The sequence below is a fragment of the Pristis pectinata genome, chromosome 2 (genome assembly GCF_009764475.1).
Source record: "Pristis pectinata isolate sPriPec2 chromosome 2, sPriPec2.1.pri, whole genome shotgun sequence".
Taxonomy (NCBI): domain Eukaryota; kingdom Metazoa; phylum Chordata; class Chondrichthyes; order Rhinopristiformes; family Pristidae; genus Pristis; species Pristis pectinata.
Genome location: NC_067406.1, coordinates 129170002 through 129197220, shown reverse-complemented (window position 1 = coordinate 129197220; position 27219 = coordinate 129170002). Strand labels below are relative to the sequence as shown.

Below are 27219 nucleotides of genomic sequence, written 5' to 3'. Positions count from 1 at the left end.
GGACACCGCTAGTCACATCCCTCCACTACAATCCTCTGCTTTCTACAGGCAAGCCAATTCTGAATCCACACGGCCAAGCTTCCCTGGATCCCATGCCCTCTGACCTTCTGAAGAAGCCCACCATGTGGAAACTTGTCAAATGCCTTACTGAAATCCACGTACACCACATCTACTGCACTACCCTCATCAATCTGCCTGGTCACCTCCTCAAAGAACCCTATCAGGCTTGTGAGACATGATCTGCCCTTCACAAAGCTATGCTGGCTGTCTCTGATCAGACCATGATTCTCTAAATGCCCATAGATCCTATCTCTAAGAATCCTTTCCAACAACTTGCCCACCACAGACGTAAGGCTCACTGGTCTATAATTCCCTGGACTATCCCTACTACCTTTTCTGAATAAGGGGACAACATTTGCCACCTTCCAATCCAATTATAAACTTCTATCAGGTCTCCCTTCAGCCTCCAATATTCCTGAGAAAAGAACCCAAGTTTGTCAAACTTCTCCTTATAGTTCAGACCCTCTAATCCAGGCAATATCCTGGTAAACCCCTTCGTACCCCTTTCAAAGCCTCCACATCCTTCCTGTAATGGGGCAACCAGGAATGCACACGCTACTCCATGTGTGGCCGAACCAAAGTTTTATATAGTTGCAAATGATATCATCCCATGCTGTGGAAAACATACTGGGGCAGACGTGTAGCCCATGAAAGGAAGTACCCAAATGAATTTCAGGAATAATGTTTAACAATCTGGAACTGGTTGCTCCACATTTTACTTAGGGAACAATTGATTTTCAATGAATTATCATGAAAACAAACAGCATTACCGTGGTGCTAAGGTCTTTCCATACATAATTGGTGAAACAACATTTTTTGTTTATATTAAATCATTCACAATACAGCCAGATTCACAATCTGAACTATGTTTATATGATTGAGATAAAAACAGAGGGTGCTGGAAATATTCAGGAGGTCAGGCAGCATCTGTGGTGACAGAAACAGAGTTAATGTTTCAAGTCAATGGCCCTTCATCAGAATCTGGAGAAAAATAGGAAACAGGCCTGTTCCAAGTTGCAGAGAAAGGGAAGGGATGGAAAGAACAAAGGGTGGTGAGCTCAAGAGGATGGATGGATGTACAGATTTATTGTCAACATGGAGGGCAGCTGAAGGATTGTTACTGGCAGCTAACCTGCCAGTAGGAGGTGTAAATAGTGGGAGTTCAGAAGGAAATCCTGCTGAAACTGTGAGATACAGAACACAGCAGTTGCTGGAAAGCAGGGAAGAGACAATAGCTCATAAGGCCACCCCACCCACCCGTTCCAGGAACCTGTCTCCTCGCACATAACTTTGGAAATTCCAAATCCCATCTAAACTGCATTCACTGTGGCAACACTTTTCAATAGAAGGGGCAGAAAAGGAAGTCCTTTGTCTTCATTGATAAATCTGGGCTAATGTAAACAGTTTTTTGGACACAAATTGTTCCAAATGAGGTTTCTGATGTCCATGTCTTCATTCAGTGTGCTAGTGAAATTACATGGTGTAGTATGAAAACACATGGCTGTCATGTGACTGTAACAACAGTGACCCCTCTGGTCGGAGGACAGCATTGCTTATCGGATCAGAAGTGACCCTACTGTCAATCAAGGTTTAGCTCCACCCCACCCATCAGGTGTGGGCATAGGGATTGGCCTTGGAGAGCACCTTTGTTCCTGAACCTGCCTGACCATTGGCCTTGAAAAGCACCTTTGTCCTTGACCTCCAAGCCATTGGCCTGTCTAAATCACCTGGCTGGGCTCCACCCAGCCTCCCAGCACTATAAAAGGTGTTGCACTCCCCTGGCCCTTCCTCTCTCTTGACTGCCCCAGGAATAGTGAGACAACACTGCAGAGACCACTGGTAAGAGTGTGCACCACCATGCAGTTTGGGAGCGTCTTAGTCAGATTCCAGGGAGTGTTAGAGCCAATGCTTGTTTGGGTCAAGGTATTCAGGCATTGAAGTGTTTATCCCTCGATAAGCTGTACTTTGTTTGTTGTGTGTTTGTGTGTGTGACTGTGTGTATCTCATCCAAGTTGCGATTCCCCCTCATGTTTGTGGTCTCCTGTGTGTGTGTATGTGTGTGTGTGTGCCAGTGTGCATCCGTTCCCATTCATTCTGTCCCTGTGTTTGCCTTTGTGATTAAACTATTCTTAAAATCCAAAGCCTGTGTCCTGAGCCCTCCATCCTTAAGATTCCAAAAGAACCTTTTCACACAACACATAGCTACAGACACAGCGGTAAACTCAATAATCTCACTGTTGTCCTATGGTCTCTTTCCAAAGCAAGGTCTCAGGATATGCTAAAGTTGTAACCTACACCTGGAATAAGAAAGAGTGAGCTAACTAATAGGAATGTTACCAAGTAGCCCAACTAAACTGTCAAAAGAGAGCAAGGTATCAAATCTGGTGCCAACAGTGACAGGGCTGACTCAAGGCAAAGCAAAAGTAAATAAAGACCATCTCCATTCCCTCAGTCACTCTACTCCACTTCACTATGGTGGCACCCATATTAGATAGCATGATATAATCACAGAGATGCGAGATACCAGGAGCTGGGGGAGGGGATGGATGTGTAAACACTGAGCTATAACCATAAACCTCTGACACATCCACCATAAACCTTCGACTGGCAGTTGTGAAACCTCTTTTTGTGGCATGATGTTAAATTTTGTCACACTTTTGTTTGATGATAATCCTGTTAGATGCATCGGGAACGGTTTCACTATGTCAAAAGGTGCTAAACAAATATGTTGTTGCTGCAGTCAATTGATCTTCCAGTCTTGTGCACTGAAGTGGATCACCACAGCAGATGGCAGTGATTGAGACATAATATTGGCAATGGGCTTAGGTGGGTTTGCTAATTGGCAACATGTATTCAGCACCCTCGACCAAGCAACTTTGACACTTAACTGAAGTTCTTATCTTTTAGGTGCTGCAATATTTATCTTCATTTACATGGTACACCATGCAACAAAACAAATCCTTGCAGAAGTTTCATCCAGTTTTAGATAACATTTGATTAACTTCCTTTGAAGCACCTTACTTTGTCACATAATCATCCCTAGCCACTCTGTCACCTCCTCAAACATTTTTCTACAGAAAGGTGCAATGAAAACCATGAAAATCAACCAGGGAAAGATGCACCAACAATGTTAGCTTTCTACCTGAATATGCCAGCTTTCTTGCAGAAGTTGTCTGCCTGAAGTTGCATCTAATTCCTCCAGCCTGGTGACCTCCTTCAGCTGGTCATAGACACCCTTTTGGAATGCCTGCCTCAGGCGTACCACCATCTCCCTTTGGGCATTTGCAGAAGCTTCTTCATGTGTCACTGACATCAAGGACTTTAACTGCTGCTGCTCCAACATGTGCAATTGTTCCAGATCCTTCCTCCACTGAGAGGCAACCTGAACAGGCATCAAAGCAGATCATTAAAAACATTATAATCCTATCTCGTTCATAGTTCCACTGATCTCATACTTTTATTATTCCTTTGCAAGTACTTTCTTTGTTCTGGCTTGGCATAGCCAAAATCAAAGAAAAATTAAGGTCCACAGACGGCAGTTCTATAACAGTTGGGGCACATACACACAATCTTTAAGATGTTTTACAAGCAATTGAAATCATGAAATAAACACCACCAGCAGCACCTTCATTTTACGATTCGCCCCACTAAATATGACACAATGGGCATGCAGCTTTATTAAAGTAATATTAAATAACAAAGAAAGGGAATTCATCAACAGAAAACAAAGCATATACAGATCAAAGTCTTGCTAGTAGTATGATGAAAGCCTCAATAATGCTGTCTTTGTAAGCTATTTTTATTCTCTTTGGTGTGGTATCTTTTTCTTCTTCTTAGGCAGTCCCTCGGAATCGAGGATGGCTTCAGTTCTGTGGGTATTGAGGTGGCTGATGAGGCAGGCAAGTGGGTAGTTTATGAGGTGGTGCGCTCCTTCTGCTGTTTACATAGGGTGCCTGTGTGTGATATGGTCATGGAGATGGAAACAGGCCTGTTGGCTCACTGAGTCCATGCCAACCATCTAATTAATCTGAGGCACTCCCACCAACCCTCACCCCAATGATGGGTGATCTTACTGCAACAGTCAAGGCCCTAAAGGGGCAAGGGGCATGATAAGGTAAATGTTGAAATGTTTCTAGTAGTGGGAGAGTCTCAAATGAGAGGACATAGTTACCAGACAAGGAGGCAGTCATTTAAAACTGAGCTGCATAGGAAATTTTTCTCATAGAGGGTGGTAAATCTCTAAAGGATAGAGGGCTATGAGGAACTGGTACAGTTGAGGCCTGGGGCAGATCTGCCATAACACTATTGAATTGCACTGCAGGCTTGAAGTTCCATGTGACCGACTTTTGCTCCTATTTTCTTGTGTTCTTGTGATCCACTAGCATTTTTACCTAGGCTGGCCAATTCATTACTCCAGATCCATCAACATGGAAGACACTTCAATTGTTTCTTAAATTGCATGGTTTGCTGGGCCCTCTGAGGTAGCTTAAAAAAATCACTCAATTCAATAGACTATTTACCATCCACACCCCATGAGCAAATTAAACCTCTAGTTCTTTTGTCAATTGATATCAACCTCTATCTTCTGGTTACCAATTCATTTGGCTGAGTTAATCCTTAGTTAGTCTATCCTATACTGTCAGAATTTTGAACAAATTTGCAATCTTCTTTTAATCTTTTCTGGTCTAATTTGAGCTCCAGCTTCTCCATGTATCCCTGGTACTAATCTGGTAAATTACTTCCAGAGTCTCTCTAAGAGCTTCAAGACTAATCCAGGTTTTATAAAAATTAAGCATGGCTTCTTTGACCTTTGCCCCAGGAGTGTTTACACGATTCTGCAGTAAACTTCATCTACTTTGTGCCTATCCTTTTCACCAATATATCTCAGTGCACTTGATACGAAACAATCTTCCTTATGACATTTTTGAGTTTAGAAACTTTTGAAATTTTGCCCATTATATCCAAGTTCAGGGGATCAATATGTATCAAAAAGAGCTGTGATCCTTCTACCAAACTCTAAGGAACATCACTGTAAACCTCCCACCAGTCTTTTCATATTCATGTAGCCACAGGGCCTTCATTCCCATGGGCTTTAACTTTGCAAACAAGTCTGTTATGTGATATCAAACAACTTTTGAAAACCCATATACACATCAACTATTACTTCATCAAAGTACTCAATCAAACATGATTTGCCTTTCAACAAATCTTTCATATACTGATCCATACTTTTCCAGATGCCAATTCATTTTGTCCCAGATTATTGTCTAGAAAAGCTTAGGCTGACTGGCCTGTAAGTGTCGTGTTTATCCATCTCTGCCTGTTAGAACAAAGAAAATACACTTTTCAATTTTCCAATCCTGCAGCTGCCAACTTTTTAAGTACTTCATCTTTATGTGTTGATATTTTCCTAGCCAATATTTCATTTACCTCATCCTTTACTGTAGCACTGGCAGCCATTTCCATTGTGACAGCATGGCAAGTACCCAATTTAGTTCTTCAGCCTCTTCATGAAGATCCCCCTTTTTGATTATTGAGCAGGCATACACTACTTTTGACCACTCGCTTTTGACCTATATATTTTCAAATGACTTTGGGGTTTTCTTTATGTTGGACCTACATTATGTTGATTTACCTTTTCCTTTCTTTTTCATTTCTCAGTTCTTTTGTCTATTTGGCTTCATATTTAACTCTTCAACCACTTTGCTTCTTTTTGACACACTATCCATAAAAGTGGAAGATGGGACATCAGGCTTTGGTTCAACCCTGCTTTTCTCTCCCCTTCCTCTCCTCCCTGGACATTCTCTCTTCTCCCTTCTCCTATCAGGCAGAAGATACAAACGCTTGAAAGCACATATCACCAGACTCAAGGACAGCTTCTATCCCATTGTTATAAGACTATTGAACGGTCTCCTAGCATGATAAGATGGATTCTTGACCTCACAATCTACCACGTTATGGCCTTGTAACTTATTGTCTGCTTGCACTGCACTGTCTCTTTAACTGTAACACTTTATTCTGTATTCTATTATTGTTTGCTCTTGTACTACCTCAATGCACTGTTGTAATGAAATGATCTGTGTGGACGGCGTGCAAAACAAAGTTTTTCACTGTACCTCAGTACATGTGACAATAATAAACCCACTTGCCAATCAGTTTATCTCAAAAAAGCTTTATTTGTTTTTAGAATTCAAATTAAAAATACCTAAAATTGGAAAGAGTAAGAATTAACTATTTTCCCAAGATTCCCTTGGTTCTTCAAAGCCGATTGTGTATGTACAAATGTGAAGCTCTTAGTTGACTAAGGAGGGAGACATAAAGTAGGACAGTATAAGCTGGTAAGTCTAATATCTGTTTTTGGGAAAGTGTCAGAATCCATTATTAAGGAAGTAGCAGCGGGATATTTAGAAAATTATAATACAACTGTGTAGAGCCGACATGGCTTCCTGAAAGGAAATGGTGTTTGGAAATTTTATGAGCGTCCTTTGAGGATGAAAGTAGCAAGGTTGATAAAGAGAAACCAGTATATGTGACATTTTTGGACTTCTGAAAGGCACTCAATAAGATGCTGTATAAAAGGCTGCTGCCCAAGATAAGACCTCGTGGCATTGGGAGTGATATATGGAGAGAGGACCAGTTAATTAATAGAAACAGTCATGACTAGTATATTATTTTCAGGTTGAAGCCTGTACATATTGGAGTGTGACACTGATCAGTGCTCGGACAATGAATCGTAATGTGAAAACTGGGAACACACAGCAGGCCAGCCAGCATCTGTGCAGAGAGAAGCAGAGTTAATTCTTCAGGTCGAAGACCCCCTTCATCAGATCAGGAAAAGCAACAAGTTAGTTTGAAGTTATAAAGAGGGCAATTGCAGGTGGAGGGATGAATAGGGCAAAGGAAATATCTCTGACAGGGTGAGTGTAAGAATGCAATGGTGATATATTGTTTACAAAGTCATCTGGTTGATAGGACAGACAGAGAGAGAGAAAACAAAGGGTCATGTAAAAACTGTTTATATGCAAAGAAAGTTGTAGCCTTTATTGTATGATGAAGGTGGGAGCAGAGTAAACATCTAGGATGTCTAGCTGCAATTGTGAGACCATACCTGTTGTGTGCAGTTTTGCATTCTTTATTTAAGGAGGGATATCTTTGCATTGGAAGCAGTGCAGGGAAATTTTATTGGTTGTTCCATGGGATGAAGTTACTCTCTTAATTGAGCAAGCCCATATTCACTGGAAAATTTCCTTCTTTCCCAGATTAATGTATCTTTGGAAATCTCTGCTCCAGAGAGCTGTGGAGGCTGTCACTGAACAAATTAAAATAGATTTTTTGAAATATATGGTGAAATCCAGGCAACTGAAAGTGCAGACCTACCACAAAACTGCTGAATGATGGGGAAAGTCTACTCTGCAGCTATTAATTATGTTTTGGTTTGTGTGTTTGTGCAGTGTTTTACGTGAGAGACACATAATCTCTCAAAAATTTATAAGCGATTTCAACATTTTCTGTTAACAAAGAAGTGATTATAATACTTCCAGTTTGGTTTGACTTTCAACACTTATTTAAATTAACTAAGATTAGAATGAGAGTCTCAAGACACTTTCTTAAATTTCTAGAACATAAAACAGGCTGCAGTGCACATTATAAAGGTCTACTCATTAAAACATACAAAACTCTTATAGGGCTTGACAGTGTAGATATGTGGATAATGTTTCCTTTGACTGGGCTGTCTAGAACCAAGGGCACAGTCTCAAAATAAAGTGTTATCGATTGCAATCTGAGATGAGATGAAATTTCTTTACTCAGTGGTCAGTGAATTTTCTACCTAGGAGTGTTGTGGAGGCTCAGGCATTGAGCATATTCAAGGCAGAGTTAAATAGATTTTGCATATTAAGGGAATCAAGGGATATTAGGTTAGTGCAGGAAAGTGGAGAAGGGATTAAAGATTCTCCATGATCTTATTAAATGGCAGAGCAATCCCAAAGGGCTGAATTGCCCAGTCCAGCTTGTTTCTGGTCCAACACTTCACTGGCTCAGCAGTCTGAGAACGCCCTGTGGAAATTAGTTTAACTAAACATATGTGCAAACTGTAAAATCTCCATTCAGCCATGTCAAAGCCTTTAGCAAATAACAAGTAAAAGCTCAGGCTCCAGACAAAGTAAAAAAATGTAATGAAGGCATTAAATGGCAAGAAGATAGATAGATTCAGTTCTAACAATGCAATATGTTATGGTAAATTAAGAAAAAAATCTGATTTAGGATATGAAAAGCTTAAGGTCACCATGTCTAACAATCTGAGAGATCTGACAGAAAGAAGTAATATGCTTTTTACATATATTTCTTCACACAATGTGAGCATCAGAATTTATGATCTATCCCTAAATGGTCCTCAATCAGGTGGCTTGCTGCGCTCACTCAAGAGGCTGCTAAAAGTCAACCACATTATTGTGCAATTCAGGTCAGGGGTCACATGTAGGTCAGACCTGGTGAGGATAACAGATCTTCTTCTCTGAAGGACATCAGTTTTAGAACAGTCCAGTTTTCATGGATCCCATTACTAATACTATATAATGTTTCAGGGAGTCACAGGGGCATGGAAAGGCTTCCTCTGTAATCAATATATGGAATTGGTTTTCAATGAGCATACATGTGTGTCACAGTTTTATTATCTGCATTTATTGTTGTCCTCTTGAGGAAACTTGAATTATCAACAATAACAACAGCACATCAGAAGTACACAATTCAGATAGGGACAATGAGGTTTGATGATGAACCTCACTAAGGTTTTGGTTTTCCTGTTGCCAGTTTATTGCTAATTCCACCTCCTCAAGGTAGTGACTCTTTTCTGGGATCCAGATGTATGGGTATCGTTGATTTTCTAATATTACTATGCAGAATTACAAAGGTTTATAGGAACCTCGTTACTGAGGATGTATGTCAGTTACTGGAGCAAGGATGTATCAGGTATTACCTCAATCCTATCCTCACCCCACGTCCACACATGAGAACTTTCACTGCGAAGTAGGAATCAAAATCAGAAATTATTTTAAATGTAGAATGGATGAGAAATTGAATCTGTGTTCTCCCAACATGACTCTGTTACTGACTGGTTAAATGAATCATCCAGTAAGGTGGTAAACATTTCCAAGGCACAACAGGCTATTATATAATCATCACATTTACCTTACCATTTCCAGCACTATTTGATTTGGGGCTTTGGCACTTAAAAAGCTTCAAGGACTTTTAAAAACAATCAGTGCTGCCAAAACTGGCAAAATCTGTGATTAAGCATTATTACTAAGAATTAAGTGTGGCATTCCAAGAAATTGAGATTAAGCAGACTAAAAGATGTTCTAGTCCAGTACAAATATATTATTCTGAGCACAGTTTTTCATTGTGCAATTCATGACAGACAATACACTCCATGCTTAGCCATTTTCAAATGGGTAAACAGTGTTGAAAGTGAGCACCACTAAAATTGAGACAAGGTGAACAACCTCTAAGTTTTGGAAGACTGCTGTTCACTAATAACAACACCCTGTGAATTGGGTATCCAAGCCTTTTATTCCCAACTCAGTTTCCCAAAATACTTCAGAATGCAAGGCTTCAACAGTGATGGCAATTGTTAAGGAAGGTTGCCTTATCAAAAGTTGTAAGGAGGTGGAAAAGTTTTCACCTACAGTGACTGACACTGGTGGATGAATTGCTCTGATGTGAACTGTATGTAATTGCATTTTAATCTTTTGAAATGTGAAACAGCTACTAATGGGCATGAGAATTGATTACAGTCCTGTTCTGATAAATGCCTCTTATATAATATTGATTATTATAGAACAAAATAGTCTCTCCTAAAAATAATGACAATGGTGGAACAGTATTAGTTTTGAGATGAATCCCTTACAAAAAAGATATCTACAACCTCAGGTGCACATGCATGGCGAGAAGTAAAATCCACTTATAAATGGTAAAAAAAACCACGTAATCCCAATAAGCAAGAGAACCAAAGAGAAACACAAAAAAATTACAGCTGAAACTTCAATGGGCCATATTTTCTGTCAAACCAATCTGGTTATCTCCTCTCAAAGCAAAACCACTTTCATCATTCTGCCTGAAAGCCGCTATTAATTCTGATTCACATGTACAAAGAGGATTGTTACTTTCAGAGGTGTGGATTTGATCTAAGATCAGAGAAAGAAAACTGAAGTCTACAGAATTAATGGGCACAAGATAATATCTCAATTTGTAAACTCAAAGTTGGAAAGCTGCAGATATCTGCTTTACAGCTGCAGAAACTGGAAGCCATGGGGAGATGTGCATGTGAATGTGGGGAGGTGAAATGGTGGGCTAGGGATAAGTAGCAGATTGATCTGACGAATGCTTTAATGTGGTATTTAGAGTATCCCTGGGGAATCTTCTCCAGGTGTGGAAGTCCAAAGCACACTGAAGCCAGTGGGTAATTCTCTCCAGAACTGACAGCTAAAATTCAGCACAATGCAGCCCATATCACTTCTTTTTTTATACTAAATGTTCTCTATATGTTAATGCTTATACATTAACATCACTTTCCAAAATGCACATGTATTTGAATGTATAACATTACTCTCGCTCAGCATGTGTTGAGTAGCAAACTATTCAACACTGCCTGGAGAGGTTATTCTTGTAGAAAGACCGATTGCTGAACATTAGTAAAATAAATAAATTTAAATTTGTGTACAAAAAGACAGAAATGTTGTTTGGCTCGACACAAATCTCATTCTGCAAAGATCCTACTCTGAATTATCAGTCACTTCCATCCAATCTAGGTTGAGACAGGATCCAACAAAGCTCCTCAGATTCAGAGACCTTGGAAAAAATGCATCAAGTCCTAATACGTAAGAATCTCAGAAATACAAGCAGAAATAAGCCATTCAGATCCTCACACCTGCTCCACATTCAATGTCATGGTTGATCTTTTACCTCAGCTACACTTTCCCGGGTTAAACCCACATCCCTTGATTCCCTTAATATCAAAACATCTGTTGAGCTGTCTTGAATATATTCAGCAAATGAATTGAATTCTAAAGAATCACCAAGGTGAAGAAATTTCTTGTCATCTCTGTCCTGTAGTATGGCCAACACCTCATTTTGAGACTGTGACACCTTGCTCTCGACACGCCAGCCAACCCTACATCTACCCTGTCAAAACCCACAAGAATCTGTACATTTCAATGATAACCTTCTAAACTCAAGAGAGTGCAGGCCTAGTCTGCTTAATCTTTCCTCATGTGACATGCCAGGAATCAATCCAGTGAACCTTCACTGCACTGCCTCTATAACAAGTATATCCATCCGTAGGTAGGGAAACTAGGCTTGACTGTTAAAGATTCAAGGCTCTTCTCAAAACCTCCTGGAAAAAATGTAACGTGCTCACTGACTCCTGAGAATCCCTGGCACAGTGATGCAAAAGTCACATTTGCCACTGCACAGCTGCAGCAAAGCAGGTTCAATCCTAACCTCCAGTGCTACCTGTGTGGAGAATGCACATTCTCTCTGTGACTGCATGAGTTACTCCTGTGTGCTCTGGATTCCTCCCACTTTCAAAGGCATGCTGAGTAGTTAACTGCCTATTGTTAATTTCCCCTTGTGTAGATGGATGGTACAAGAATTGGTGGGGGGGGGGGGTGAGTTGATACACATGCAAGACAGAATAGATTAAAGGGAAATACGTAGGGGAATGGGATCTATGAGATTGCCCTGAGAGCCACCACGGACTTGATGGACCAAATGGCCTCCTTCAGTGTCATCCATGAAATATGAGGAAGATGAGAAATGACGGCTTAAACTGATGAAGCGTGACACTGAGAATCTCAAGTCCCCATGTCAGGAGCACACAGAAGACTAGTTCAAACAAATCACACATTCACCGGTCCTATCAGGCACTTCCTGCCCCATCTGTGGAAGACCCTACAGCTCCTGCAGAACTGGTGGAAGCAAGTCCCTCGATCCCTAGGGACTGCCTTAGAAGAGAACGTAGTATTTTGGCCTTTACTCTTGCATTCAAATCCTCATCCAATAAAGGCCAAAATATAATTTGCTTCCCTAACTGCCTGATAAACTTGCATAACAAGTGCTTCATATATATAGAACGTAGAACAGTATAGCACAGAAGAGGCCCTTCAGCCCACAATGTTGTGCCGATATAGCTAATCCCTCCTGCCCACAGAATGCCCATATCTCTCTATTTTCCTCTCATTCATGTGCCCATCCAAGCCCCCCTTAAAAGCCCCCAATGAATTTGCCTCCACCACCCTATCAAATGCATTCCAGGCATCCACCACTCTCTCAGTAAAAATCATACCCGTCACGTCGGTTCTGAACCTACCCCTCTCACCTTAAGTGCATGCCCTCTGGTATTGGATCGATCAATAATGGGAACAAAGACATCAAGGTCACTCTGAACACAAACACCTTTCAATCTCACACAATTTTAAAAAATAATCTGCTTTTGCATTTGTTCTATCAAATGTGCATGTATTTTAAACAAATAAAACACTATAGACTTATTGTGTGTTCTTATATGCGACTTCTTCAGGAATTAATCTTCTAGTCTGAGTGGTAGCAACCAAATAGGGAAAAAAATTAAAGGAGTTCCTGTGACATTTAGCAGCAAAAGATCATGCAAAAGTGAAAGGAACCATTCTGAAAGGTTTGTCAAGCATATTATTGCAGGCTGTTTCTAAAAGCAAGCCCACAGCGATCTAAGGGAACACACATTTCAAGCATTTATCATGCATCACCAAGCAGCTCTTTGACCATGCCAAGCCACTGAAGTAAAACCGAACAGAAATGATATAAAAACAGAGCCAACTGGGAATACTATGTCTACAAATTGGACTGTGCAACACTGCGTTTTTGTGGACCACCAATCAATTTCAGTGAAAAACAAAATCATTTTTGTGAGTAGCATAGTTCACAATTTTTATCCTGGGCCCTTCACGCGCCAGCTATTAAATGCACAGAGGATTACGGAAGTGCTTAATAGCGCCCTGCAGCATTCAAACCATGCCTGGACGCTGGACATCACCTCTGTAGCTTTCACTCGTGCATGCGTGAATGGCCATACATGGACAACTCATGCAACATTGCTCTTACATGGTGTATCTGGTCTGGGACTGTTTGACTTGTGAAGCTGGGAGTCTGACTCAGATTGGATTTCTTTAAGGTCAGTCCTTCTGACCACTCAGCCAACCTTACCACAGAATGCCCTTCCCTATGACAATCTGTTGTTCCAGCCCCACTCACCCACCCACCAATCTGCTGACCCACCCTTATTCCTCAGCCAACACTCTGACTGTCCACTCCCACAGCCATGATTTCCTCCACCCCACTCCTTCTGACTATACTCCAACTAACACCTCACTCCATGATCCCCAATACTAGACCATATACCAACCCCATCACACATTGATCGGCCCCAATAACCACTGTTGATCCCCATCATAGCCTTCCCCTCTCCACCTAATCTCTGAGCCTCAATCCCTAATCACTCACCAGACTTGGCCCTGGGCCCATCTCATTTCTTCTGTGCAAGGGAAAATATGTGAACTTAAAACCTTGTAAGGCCTGTTCATCAGTACACAATGCCTTGGACGACTGAATTTTCCAACATAAACCAACAAGCAAGATGTTTGTTGACCTGACATGGATGCCTCTAATTAACATAGCTTTGGATGCACTGACAAACCACTCAATACGAGGGTTTAAATGGACTGGATAGATTCCTGCTAACATCACCTTTAGGTTCAATAAGATATTTCTGACAAAGTAATTTAATTTACTGAACTCCAGCAGCTTCAGGAGACCAACCTGAAGTGCCAATATTGTAACTTTTTCCATGTAAATCTTGCCGAAATATACAAAGAGTGTGCTATCTCATGATAAATCATATTAAGCTGTTAAAAATGAAATACACTCAAACCATCTTAATTAAAGGCTATGACTTATCAGGTGTGGGCAAGCCATTAGTCCATGTCTTTAGGGAAAATTAGCAAGGAGAAGCCTACATTTTTTTTGGTCTTTTATGTATCCTTGATTTCCATCACCCTGCCTTCAGTGCAAAAAACAAACTGCTGAAGGATCTCAGCAGGTCAGGCAGCATCTGTGGAGGGAAATGGGCAGTCAACATTTTGGGTCAAGACCCTTCATCTGTGGACCCTGCCCTTGGTGGCTGGGAGTTCAGATGCCGATGGACTGGGCTCTGACATTCCATCCCTAAACCTCTTCTTCCACAGGTTGCTCCTCATTGCTCACTGATTTCACTGAAGCTTTGATCAGTTCTTTTAATGGGCTGAAATTATCCACCTTTTGCCAATGCTCTGCTAGTGAGGTGGTCTTTGTGGATCAGTTTATCTCTATCTTCAGCTGATGAATGCTGGTGCACCTGACCTCCCTCTCTGCCACTGCACTCAGCAGTAAGACCAGGGTCAGACTATAAATACCCTGAGCTGAGGGGCTAGATACAAAGTGCATCCACCCCACCCCCATCAGCTTACATGTGTGAGCACAAGGACTAGACTTGATCAAGTACAATCCAACCTAATGTACCTTTTTTTTGCTTCAGTGTTATATTTTGTCTGGTAAGGCTCCCATGAAATAACTTGGAATGTTACTGTTCTTGCAGTTATAAATTCAGTTCTAAAAGAGAAATGTTCAGAGCAGTCAGAATCTCCCACAAACATTTCCACATCACTCTCACTTTCCAAGTTCAGTCACAATGCTGGATGTCTAGTTATACGTTTTCAGAAACCAAGAATGTAAGATATATTGGGGGATTACCAAAGTGTACATGGGGGAGAAGGAAAACAGAAGCATGTTAGAAGAGCTACAGTAAAAGTACTCCTGTTTAGAAGGCATGGCTGTAATTTGCTGAGGAAGTCTCCAAGATTCTAAGTAAAAAGTACAAAATAAAATTCCTGATGGCAAGGCTCCCTCTGGAAAATTTTGATGTCATATACCGATTCATATTCCGGTTGATATCACCATCATGAATTCAAGCCAGGCAGATTTCTCTCTTTCACAATCCCACTTGCATAGCAAAGAACTATGGAACTATGGAAGACCTACCTCGTCTTCCACATTCTGCATGAGTAGCTCAGCTTCTTTGTCCTCTTGTTCCTGTTTCCTATAAAGAGCTTCCATTTTATGCCTGGTCTCTTGGTTACTTTGAGCTGCTAATATGGCCAACATTTCTGTATGCTCCGTATTCAGACTGTTCTCCACCTGTTCAAACTGTGCTCTGAAAACCATGTTGAATCTTTCTTCTAAAAATGGTGAAAGGTCTTTGTTGTGCTTGAAATTCCTGAGCAACAACACAATTGCATTCAAGTTCATTCTTTTTCGATGATATTCCAGAACTGTATCCAATTGTATTATATTCGAGACATATAAGCTGCAAAACAGAAACCAAATGTTATATTATGTCCATTTTGTAGAGTGAGGAATAAGAAAATAACTTGAATTAAAAAAATTATTATTTTATTAATCATCATCACCACTAGAACATAAACAGAAAACAATCATGGGAGACCTGAGTAATTCACTTATTTTTCAGGTTACTGATGCAGAGTGAGTGACTCAAGTCATTATAGACTGAAGTCATCACTGGTTGTGAGCTCAATTAGATATATGACAAGTATGATGTTTCTATACTTTTCTAACTAGTAGAATATCAGCAGTGGTCTTAGCTACTGGTTATTAAAAATGATTTTAAGCATTCTATCACAATTTTGGGACTGAATTCAAAGTGAGAATGATTTAAGGCATGAAAATTTGTTTAGGATTAAATTGGAAAGTAAACAAAGTGAGTAGCAGGAATGATACTCACTGAAACTAGCTAGGTTTGAAATTCATCCTTGGAAGTACACACAAAAGGTGGGATAGTCAACAGTTGTACTCTAATTCTGGAACTCAGTTTTACTTTTCATTATATTTATCCAATTTTTAAAATGTGTATTTCCCATACCTTTTAGAGCCATAGATTCATAGAGTTATACAGCCTGGAAACAGGCCCGTCTCTAGTTGCCTTTGAGAAGGTGATGGTGAGTTGCCTTCTTGAATAGCTGCAGTCTTTGAGGTGTGGGTATGTCCACAATAACGTTAGGGAGAGAGTTCCAGGAATTTGACCCAGCAACAGTGAAGGAATTGCGATATATTTCCAAGTCAGGATGGTGTGTGGCTTTTGGAGGGCAATTTCCAGGTGGTAGTGTTCTACTGCCCTTATCCTTCTAACTGGTAGAGATCGTGGTTTTGGAAGGTACTGTCGAAGGAGTCTTCAATAAATGTCTTCACTTCAATGAAAGTGAAGCAAAATTCACATGACTTCTATGTTGCAGGGCCAATAGAAGCAACTCACTGACTCCAACACAAGTAGAACACTCCTTCCACTATTTTCACTGGGCTTCTATGCTCTGCAAATGATGTGGCCCAAGGTTTCCATTGCCAGCCCAAATGCTCCTTCTCCACTCTGAGAGGTGATGAGCTGGGCATACACCTGAGTTGGTGAAAATGTTACAGATTTTCATGGAGGCTTTCCAAACTTGCTTGGACCATCTCCTCTATCCTCCTGGTAATCCTTTACTACAGGATAGGTCAGAATAGACTTTCTCAGAAGTCTGGAGTTGGGCATGCAAACAACATGGACCTTGCTGAGGGGATTCAATCTCAGTGTTGGGGATATTGGCCTGGGAGAAGACACTGGCTTTGGTTCACATCTTGCCAGTGAATTTGGAGGAATTTGTGCAGACACCATTGGTGGTATCCCTCCAGTGTTCTGATGTGCCTTTTGTAGGTAATCTGTGCCTCCAAAGCAGGAATCACTGTTGCCTGGTGGACAAACAGCTTTGTGGCGAATTCTTAAATTTAGTTCTATTTTCCCTAGATGACTAAAAGATGTGCTAGAGCTCTAAAGGCAATGATGAATTTCAACATCGATGGCAACCTTCCGGTGAGGTGGGTCCCATGCTCTGAAGAGGTCCACATTTGTCAGAGTCTATTCACTGACTTCAATTGTCAAAAGGCATTGTTGTACAGTAGGTTATTTGGCGGTTGTTGAGAGATCAAAAGATGTTTCGGTATTAAAGGAGTCAAAGGGAATGGGATCAGTGCAGGAAAGTGGTGCTGAGATATAAGATTGTCCATGATCTTACTGAGTGGCAGAGCAGGCACAAGAAATAAATGAGCCTCTTCCTGCTTCTCTTTCTTATGTGCTTATCTGTAATTTCTATTCTGTTGAATGCTTCAGTGAAAGAGATTTTTAAATTTAATTTTTTAAAATTTTATATTTTATTTACGGCGTAGTAACAGGACCTTCCAGCCCAACGAGTCCGCACCGCCAATTTTAAACCCCCATATTAACCTACCTGTACGTCCTTAGAATGTGGGAGGAAACCGGAGCATGGAGGAAACCCACACAGACACGGGAGAACGTATAAACTCCTTACAGGCAGCAACGGGAATCGAACCCCGATCACTGGCACTGTAATAGCATCGTGCTAACCGCTATGCTACCGTGCCGCTACCGTGCCATGGACAGACAACAAAAAGAGTCTGTGAAGGACACAGGCAGGCAAGAGAGACAAGGGAGAGCAAGCAAAAAAATTAAGTTGCTACAAATGTGACTTTCTGATACTGTACATCTGGGTCATCACATGCATCTCCTCCAACCTCATCTACTGCGTTCAGTGCATCTAATGAAGCCTCCTCTAGATCGGCGAGACCAAGCACAGACTAAGATCCCCCCTCCAACTCCACCCCTTCCCCTCCCAAATCTGGCTCCATCTGACCATTATCCTTCACCTATCCTCAGTCCACCAATGACCTACTGGCCCCAGTCTCACCACTCCCCCTCTCCTCTTTATATTGGCCATCTTTCCTCTCCACCCTCAGTCCTGATGCAGGGTTTTGCCCCAAAACGTTGACAATTCCTTTTCCCCCTACAGATGCTACTTGACCCACTGATTGTTTGTTGCTCCACATCCCAGTACCTGCAGTTTCTTGTGTCTCCATGGGTTATCAAAAGCAAGGGAACTCATCCAATAGCTCTAAGGGGTGAAGTAAAGTGATGCCAAGTAACTTCTAATATTTTACTGGCATGAGCTTCCACTGTTGCATAAAAGCTCTGAAGTAAAATGCATCATCCTCAGATATATGGGTTAATTTTTACTGGCAATTACACTTTATTCAAAGAACTGCTGGAGGGTTTTGATCTTTCAGGTTATCAGAAACACTGCACCCGGAATGCAGTTACACTAATGAACCATATGCCACCATGTGCAAAATGAACAGGATTATGAGACCTTGTTCAAGAGTCGAAATAAAGGATCTGGGCCGTTTTTCAAAATGCATTAATTAATAGGATATATAAGATAATAAATTGAAATACAAAAGCAAGAAAGGCCAGAAAAGTGAAGTAAATGATTAGGTTTTTAGAGTTTGCACTCCATTCAGAACAGTGGCAATAACAAATGGAAGTACAAATCTGTACAAATAAACATAGAATTATGGAAATCCTATCACAGAAGGAAAGAATATAGTCACCACATCTGTGCCAATATTAGTTCTGACTCAAAGGTCTGAGGCATGATTAAACCAATTAATAATGTTAAAAAGTTAAATAAACTTAAAAGTTATATAAACAAAAAGTCCAAGAGGAAGTGGAAAATTGAGTTCTACAGTACATTTTTTGGGTGTTGTTGCAGTTCCAAAGTGGTGCAAACATTTTTATTGCCAGTCGTGATGGATGTGTACTTGGTGAGGATATTAGCAGATTCTGCACACCAGAAACATTGAGGTGTCAGTTAGCTTACAATGCTGACTGGATAGCTCCATTTGCAAATTGAGTTCAGTACTACAAATGTACATAGCTGCACCAGGGGGGAAGGATTCGCCCTCCCAAGCCCCATCATCACCCCCATCCCCTCACCTCACCAGTGCATCAGATACCCACAGGTTTCCACAAGCTTTTGCTGGAATCCACTCATGCATGGTGCTGTCTGAAGCATTTCGGGTTGCTGAAGTCTACAAAGAATTGTGTGGCAGTTGTGAAAGGACTTTGTCCAGACATCATGGCCTCCACACAAGCAGCTACTCCAGGACACGGGCCCATTTACCTTAATGTATTTAATTGGAATACAGTGTTGACTGGGAGAAGAGCACTGCTGAAAGAGAGGAAATGGAGAAGCCCTGGGCCATAGAGTCATACAGAATAGAAACAAGTTCTTTGGCCCATGTCCATGCTGACCATCTATACTGATCCCATTTACCAGCACTTTGTCCATTGTCTATCATGCCTGGACAATTTAAATGGTTCTTGAATATTGGGTGAGCACCAAACTCCAACACCTTCTCACCAAGTACCCTCTGGGTGAAAACATTCTTCCTCAGATCCCCTCTAAACCTCCTACTCCTCACCTTAAACCCAGACCCTCTGGTTTTAGACATCTCTGCCATGGGGAAATGTTTCCTACTATCTACCATATTTATGGCCCTCACAAGTCAGTACCCCTCTCTCAGGTTCCCCCTTGGTCTCCTCTACTCCAAGGAAAACAAACACAGCCTATCTAGTCTCTCTTCACAACTGAAACATTCCATCCCAGGCAACATCCTGGTGAATCTCCTCTCCAGTGCAATCATGTCCATCCTACAGTGTGACAATTAGAACTGCACACAATGATCCTCAGCTGTGGCCCAACCTATATGTTTTCTAAAGTTGTACAAGACCTCCGTCTTGATACTCCATGCCCCGACTAATTAAGGTAAAGATCCCACTCTCAGCACGAGGCCATGTCTAGCAAGGTTGTTCAGGAACTGATTTTCCTTCGTGAACCACAGTGAAGAGCAGTGTGAGCAAAATCTGGCCTTCAATCAGGCTGCTGTCTCCAAAATCTGCACCTTTTGCAGCCACACATAGAGCTGAGGTGGGGTAGGCAGGGTGAGAACAGCACTGCAGCTGCCTGCCAAGATCACGTGCTTATTAGCCTCCAAGCATTGGCCCCCTTCCAGAGTGCAGTGGAAGTATTTCATTATCTTTCAGTTTACCATCCATTTGCCAACAGTCTCTATGCAAAGGAAACCGATACAGTCTGTCCCTTGGTTACAAATGCCTGACTTATGGACATCCCTGCATACAAACAAGCTCCCCTCAGAAGTCTGACACATATACATACATTCAATCCTACAAACGACAGAACTAGTTTCCTGTCTCTCTCCACTTTTAGTAATTGTTCTTCTTAATTGCTTTTGATGCCATTCATTGCATTACAATACTCTGGAGGTACGGTTACCATATTGAGTGATTTTTGTGTAGTTTTTGACTTACAGATAAAATTGACTTATGGATGTCCGTTTAAACAGAACCCATTTGTTACCTAGGGGCGATCTGTATTTCATTCCATCTCCCTCAAAAGCAGCAGGCAGAGCAAGCGAGTGAGGTAGAGAGAATGAATATGAGAGAGAATGCAAGACAGAGCACTGGAGAGTGTGAGCACACATCCACAAATGAAAGTAGCAAAGAGCACACAAAACTGAGCATAGGGAAGGGAACTGAAGTATGGGTGGGGGTGGGGGTGGGGGCAGGAAGAGATAGAAAATGAGAGAGAGTGAGAGGGAGCAAGAGAGGGAGCTAAAGAGTGAGTGGGTGGGCATTTGTGTGTATGTGTGAGAGAAAGAGTGCTGCAAAGTTACAATGCACTGAAAATCAATAGATCAACTTTACAAGCAGTGATTATTTTTCTCTGAAATGTAGTTACCATTGTACTTAGGAAATAGCAATTGTACAAAAGGCAACATAATAATGATGCAATTATCTCTTACGGTGATGCTAGTTGAAAGATATATGTTAGCCAGGGCATTAATGAGATCTCCTCTGCTCTTCATCAAACTGCCAACAGATGTTTCAAAATAGTTCTTCAGTTTAGCATCTGATCTGGAAGTCTTACTGCAAAGTGCAGGCTCCCTTAGGATAAATGAACATTGCAAAAGAGAATTCAAACAGGCAATAGGCCCCTTATTCAGTTATACAAAGGGCCTGATGCCTGTTTCATGCAGGCATAAAGAATGCTTCCAGTCACAGAGCTGTACTGCACAGAAATAGGCCCTTCAGCCCACCATGTCCATGCTGACCCATTTGCCCACCTACACTAATCCCATTTGCTGGCTTTAGGACCGTATCCTTCTAAGCTTTCCAAATGCCCCTTAGATTGTAATTGATCCCACCATCTCCTCTAGCAGGACATTCCAGATATCAACCACTCTCTGTGTAAAATAAACTTACCCCCTAAGATCCCCATTAAATCTCCTACCTCTCACCTTACTATGCCCTCTTGTTTTTGATACCCTTATCATGCAAAAAAGATTTTGACTATCTACCCTGTCTATGCCTCTCATAATCTTAGATACTTCTATCAGGTCACCCCTCAGCCTCCTTCGCTGGAGGGAAATGAAGCCCACTCTATCCAATCTCCCCCCCATAATTAAAGTTGGAAGTGTGCATGTGCTTCTTGTATGCTACCTTGTGGACTCAAAAGACCAGTAATACCTGAAAAATGAATGTTCAACAGCCCAAAGTTACAAGGTTGCTGTCCTTCTAAACTGAAATGTGTTCAGCTATAATTATAGCCGAAGCAAAGACTTATGTGGATGGTTTAAAAGTTGACTGTTATTCCTCAAAAGCCTGAATCATGTTCTGTGGATCTTTAAGCATCAAAATGGTTTCATAGTGGTTCAATGCTAATCAAACTTGTCAAAGCTGTGCCTTGTCTGATACACTGCAGCATTCATCAAACTGTTGGATCTTGTGATTTAGAATGGAGCCAATTTCATTACCAAGAGATCACATGCAATTTCAATTAGATTGGAGGGACATGAATTAGTTAATGAGATAAACTGTGCTAATATTTCTCCTAGATTTGCTCATTCAGTTGTGATATTGATTCTGTGCCAAGTGAATAAATCTGAAGCCCCAGCAAAATCATGACTAAAACTGCATCAGCATCATCATCAGCTCTCCTTGGGCACAAAAGAAAAGTACATTGTTCTTAGATGGACTAAAGCAACTTACAACAGAGCACATTGTCGTCCTAAATTTAGTCCGTAACATTGTACAAGTTAAAGATTTACTTGAATAATTTTAAACCACAACTCTTACTCATCCAAGGCATGAGTCATGTTCTGTGGGTCTTCAAGTAGCAAAATGTCAATCACTCTGTCCTGGAGTCGGATGTTTTTCTTTAAGCACTCTGCTCCATCATCAGTTACTGAGGAACTAGCATCTGAGTGCCTTCTTTTTACCTGTTAAAAAATCCAAAGTATAAGTGGCATATTTCAGCTCTGCTATGATAAAGTGCACACATCATTATTGAGGATGTTGCACAAGATGTTAAAATCTGCCAGTTGCTGTGTTGTACAAGCAGACCAGTTTCAGGCAGCACGGTGCATTAGGGTTCCAATGCATAAGAGGTGCTGTGACTCTTGTATAAAGTGTGCAAGTGTTGACGAAATTCAATGTTCAACAAAAAATTAAAATCTGGAAATGCATTTACAGGATTGACAAGCTGTAACATGATATTTACATTATCTTCAAAAGTCCGCAGACCAAAATAGCAAATTCACACCATACTGTATCCAACACAGAGAACTCTTGAACAGAGCTGTGTCATGTTGGGAAGCCACAGAATGAACACTTGCCAATAGCATGGAAGAGAAAATGGACAGGACAGTCATATTGTCATGCTGATGCAGTTTAATCATTATAAAAATGCTCAAAATGTCTATTTGGCTGGGACAATGGCTTGGTTAGGGTGCACTGCACATCTTACTAGCAACACAAACCTGGTATTGGTAGAAGGAATTACTGGGTTATTGCTTTGAGTTGAATGAAGTTGCAAAGATCATTATTCTGAGTGTGCAAATCAGTAATTCTACAGTCATTAGCAGGGCTGAAACATGATTTTACCTAAGAGGCTAATATAAGCAGGAAATAAAAAATACTTGTAAATGGTGAATATTTGGAAAAACAAATATATTTAACTTATTTTGCAATGTTAAATACCTCAAGCTCTGATTTTAATGGTGGCAGCAGTGGTGGAGATGAAGGGGAGGGGGAAGAGGAAGAGTTGCGTGTAGGCTCTGAAATGGGAGACCCAGGGGTTGAGAGCTCATTTACAGAAATAATCTCTGTTCCTCGTGGTCCACACAAGGAAGACTCATCTAATTCTTCAAACTTTACCTCCCTACAACTCTTCTGGCCCACGCTTCATCCCACAGGATGTCTCATAAGAAAGTTGCCAGGGCTCCAATGGAATAGCAGATTGGCTCCAGAAAATGTCACAATTTTTGTGCAATTCTGGATGCTCCATTACAGGAAGGGTGTGGAGGCTTTGGAGAGGGTTTACCAGGATGCTGCCTGCATTGGAAGGTATAAGCTATAAGGGGACATTGGACAAACTTGAGTTGTTTTTCTCAGGAGCATTGGAGGATGAGGGGAGAGCTGACAGAAGTTTATAAAATTATGAGAGGTATAGATAAGGTAGACAGTCAGAATCTTTTTTCCCAGGGTAGAAATGTCAAATACTAGAGGGCATGTTAATGGTGAGAGGGGGAAAGTTTAAAGGAGGACAAGTTTTTCTACACAGAGAGTGGTAGGTGCCTGGAATGAGCTGCCAGGGGGAGTGGTGGAAGCAGATACGATAGTGGCATTTAAGATGCTGCTAGATAGACACATGAATATGCAGGGAATGGAGGGATATGGATCATGTACAGGCAGAAGAGATTTAGTTTAATTCGGCATCAGGTTCAGCGCAGACATTGTGGGCCGAAGGTCCTGTTCCTGTGCTGTGCTGTTCTATGTTCTAATTGGAACAGGAGGGGTAGGCAACAGGATCAGAGGTAGTGACCCACCAACCTCACTTCAACTTCACCCTCCCCCAAGCCCCCTCTTCCATCCACTTGAAACATGGATTTTGCCAGGCAGCACAATTTAAAATTAAAGCGCTTCTCTCAGAAAGTCTGCTCTATGGGCGACTAAATAAACTTTTCCTTCAGCTGAAGAATAGCAAGTTGAACATGTAGCATGCATATTTTAGTGGTGCCTTGTGACATTAATCTCTCCAATAAGAGAAGAAACAAAGAGCAGAACAAAAATTATTTTAATGTTTTATTGAATGAAGTACAATCAATGGAACCAACCATCAAGTGCATATAGCAAGTGTTCAATGAGATACCTTTTCTGTTTCAATGCACCCCAAGATGAGTTTCTCCTTAATGAACAAGAAACAAGTTCTTTTTATTATGTAGCTGTTTTAGATCAGATGGCACCTTCTGGGCCAGCTCCTGTTGTTTGTACTGCTAACTATGGCTCTCTTCCACTGGTGGAGAATCACTGGTTCCAATTATTATGAGTCTACAATTTTGCAGCAAGGAGAAGTTGTCAAGTTTTAGTTGGTTGACATCAGAATCTGCCTCACGAATGCTGAAATCCATGATACAAAATGGACATAAAACAGACTATTAATTCACTTACCCGCCGGAGAGAAGGGTTCCTGTCAGTTATCCTCCTGACATGGAAGATGGTGATGAGAATTAAACATACCATGGCAAAAGAAACAATGAACGCAATAATAAATCCAGCAAAGTGGAAGCCATGATTCAGAGAAACCTGCAAAAGAAAATTTAAAAAAAGGATGTTTTAGCTTTTCTTGAACAAAGCTGCATTGGAAAAGCTTGTAATTTTGTTTTAGGTTTAAAGCAGTCAGGATGTTACACAGTAAAAGACAAGCCCAAAGTCCTACTAACTTTGATTTGATAGCGTACATTCTCCTCAAAACAGTTACTTATTTTGAGAGTCTCATACATCATCAAAAAACTTAAATGAAAATAAACTTGCACCAATAATATTTTTAAAGTACAGTTAACATCAATAGAATTTTGGTGTTTAGCCAACAGATTTGATCAGGAATTCTCACCCTTGCTTATCATTTCCTAGTTAGCTCTGTGAATCTACAGCCAACCTCTATTCCAACACCCACCCAAGACACAACAGGTGGATGTGTTGCTGGACAGCACAGCAGGTCTGGTTTTCTAACTCAAACTCACTGGGAGCTCAACTGCTCACTGGGATGTAGAATTATGGGAATCCAAAGGTGGAATTTGCTTAATTTTGGGCAAGGTTCATGTCTAGAAACCTGATTGCAGCCATTTCTGGTGCACTAAACCTTGGCTGCATTTAGTATTAATGCTAGAAATGGCAATATTGGTCAAAATTCAGTTTAAAACAGCATTAGAGTTATACTATAACTGGCCCCAAGTGGTTCCTGAGGGAACCTTATACAAAAGGGCATCCCCCATAGCAATATGCTACATCAAAACACATGTTGGCAGAGAGGAAACATACTCTGCAAGAGACAGGAATATACCCCCTCACCCGCTTCAATTAAAGGAGCATACAAGTCCTGCCCATTGAGATTCTTGCCAGCAGAAAGGCCTTGTAGATCAGGGGGGTGCTACCAAACCCATCATGAAACCTGCCTAGGAGGTGGCTGCAAAATCTCAACTAGCAGTCAGAATCCACAAACACTTGAACAATGCTGAAAGAAATTTCATGATCTCAGAAGATATGTCAGGGCGATCTGCACACCACTGATTGCACCCACAGAGTCGAGATCCTCACAGAAAATGTTTTTAACACTGAAATCTAAGTTCTTTTAATAAGTTAGGAAGTTGTGGGCATGCTATGTTGGCGCCGGAAGCGTGGCAACACTTGTGGGCTGCCCCCAGAACACTCAACGCAAAAAGATGCATTTCACTGTGTGTTTCAATGTACACGTGACTACTAAAGAAATCTTATCTTAAGATGAAACTCATCTGTACATAAAGATGTCATAGCAACCTCCACTGTCTATTCTGGCCTCACAAAAATACCAAAACAACTTACTGGAAATTATCATCAGTTCAAAGTATTTATCATGTGATACAAGCACTGCCCAAGTTAATTTTGTGAGATTCTTTCATCTAGCAAAAGGAAAAGATTTGCATCCAACCAGCTAGGGCTGGATAAAGAGCTCTCTTCCACCCAAGATAATAAGAACAGTACACTACACTTTGTGCAGCTCATACCTGAGTTAATTTTATTGCATTGGTAGACCTCAGATTCAGTCCTACATGTCAAGGATGTCAATGAAGATGCAGTTAGCTTGTGAAGCCTCACTTTAAACAAATCAAGATAATTGAGAATGCAAAATCCTGCTCTCAACTTACCTGAGTAGCTGCTTTCATCATCAATATGAAATCTGCCTTAAGAGGTCCGATCTGTATTTGACTACCCTGAAAGGTAGGATTTTAGATTATAATTAACATGCTTTATAACTTGGTCAGCTGTAAAGCCAACATTTGCAGGTAAGGTCAGTGCGAACCCAATCTACTAGCCTCAACCAAGCAGTAACAAAGCATTTCCCCAAATGTAATGAGGAGATGGGAAAGCAAGGAAAAAAGAGAGTCCAAGTCAACCTGCCTTCACATTAAAATGAGAGTGATTTAATTCTCTAGTTATTCCCAGGAACACAATCAAAGACAGACAGCAATTGATCCTGGAAGACCATTAGCTTAATAAAAGAGGCCCCATGGTCTACTCAAAACTTGCTCGGTTACTGGCAGAAGGAATTATCCCTGAGCTGAAGTTCCTTGTTCCTAAACATTCTCTATCTGGGACATGTTTGCAATAAATGTAGTGAGAATGGGCATATCACAGTTCATGAATAAAGGACAAGATACTCCTGAGTGAGAAAGGTGACTTGAGTTTGCTTCTTTCACGTTTGATATGTCATGGCTCATTTAGATCCCAGAAATGAAAAGATACTGCAATAGAAAGTGGTCATTGGAGGAGAGCAAATGGCTACAAGTATCAGATTATCAGGCTCATGAAAAGAGGGTAAAAGCATTTGAACTGTTCTCACTAAGAAAATTTTAATGGTGCAAACTTATAAAATAATTGAAAAAGTTAATACAGAGAAAAAGTCTATCCAAACCCAGAAAGAATCCAATTAGACATAATCTATGTTCCAGAGTTCTTACATTTGGACTAAACTACTACTCAATTCAAAACAAAATTTGCCCATCTCAATTAGACAC

At 41.0% G+C, this 27219-nt stretch overlaps 1 protein-coding gene across 3 annotated transcripts in view; it reads right to left on the bottom strand.

The window, feature by feature from the left end:
* Positions 1-27219, bottom strand: part of LOC127586245 (limbin-like) — a 128950-nt gene that overhangs the window by 80368 nt on the left and 21363 nt on the right. For all 3 annotated transcript variants that reach the window (XM_052044051.1, XM_052044059.1, XM_052044068.1), the window contains exons 7-11: positions 26350-26415; positions 24617-24751; positions 22244-22386; positions 15166-15490; positions 3203-3442 (exon numbers count right to left, since the gene is read on the bottom strand). In XM_052044051.1, coding sequence (XP_051900011.1) covers positions 3203-3442; positions 15166-15490; positions 22244-22386; positions 24617-24751; positions 26350-26415 — 909 coding nt within the window. The remainder of the gene's footprint in view (positions 1-3202; positions 3443-15165; positions 15491-22243; positions 22387-24616; positions 24752-26349; positions 26416-27219) is intronic.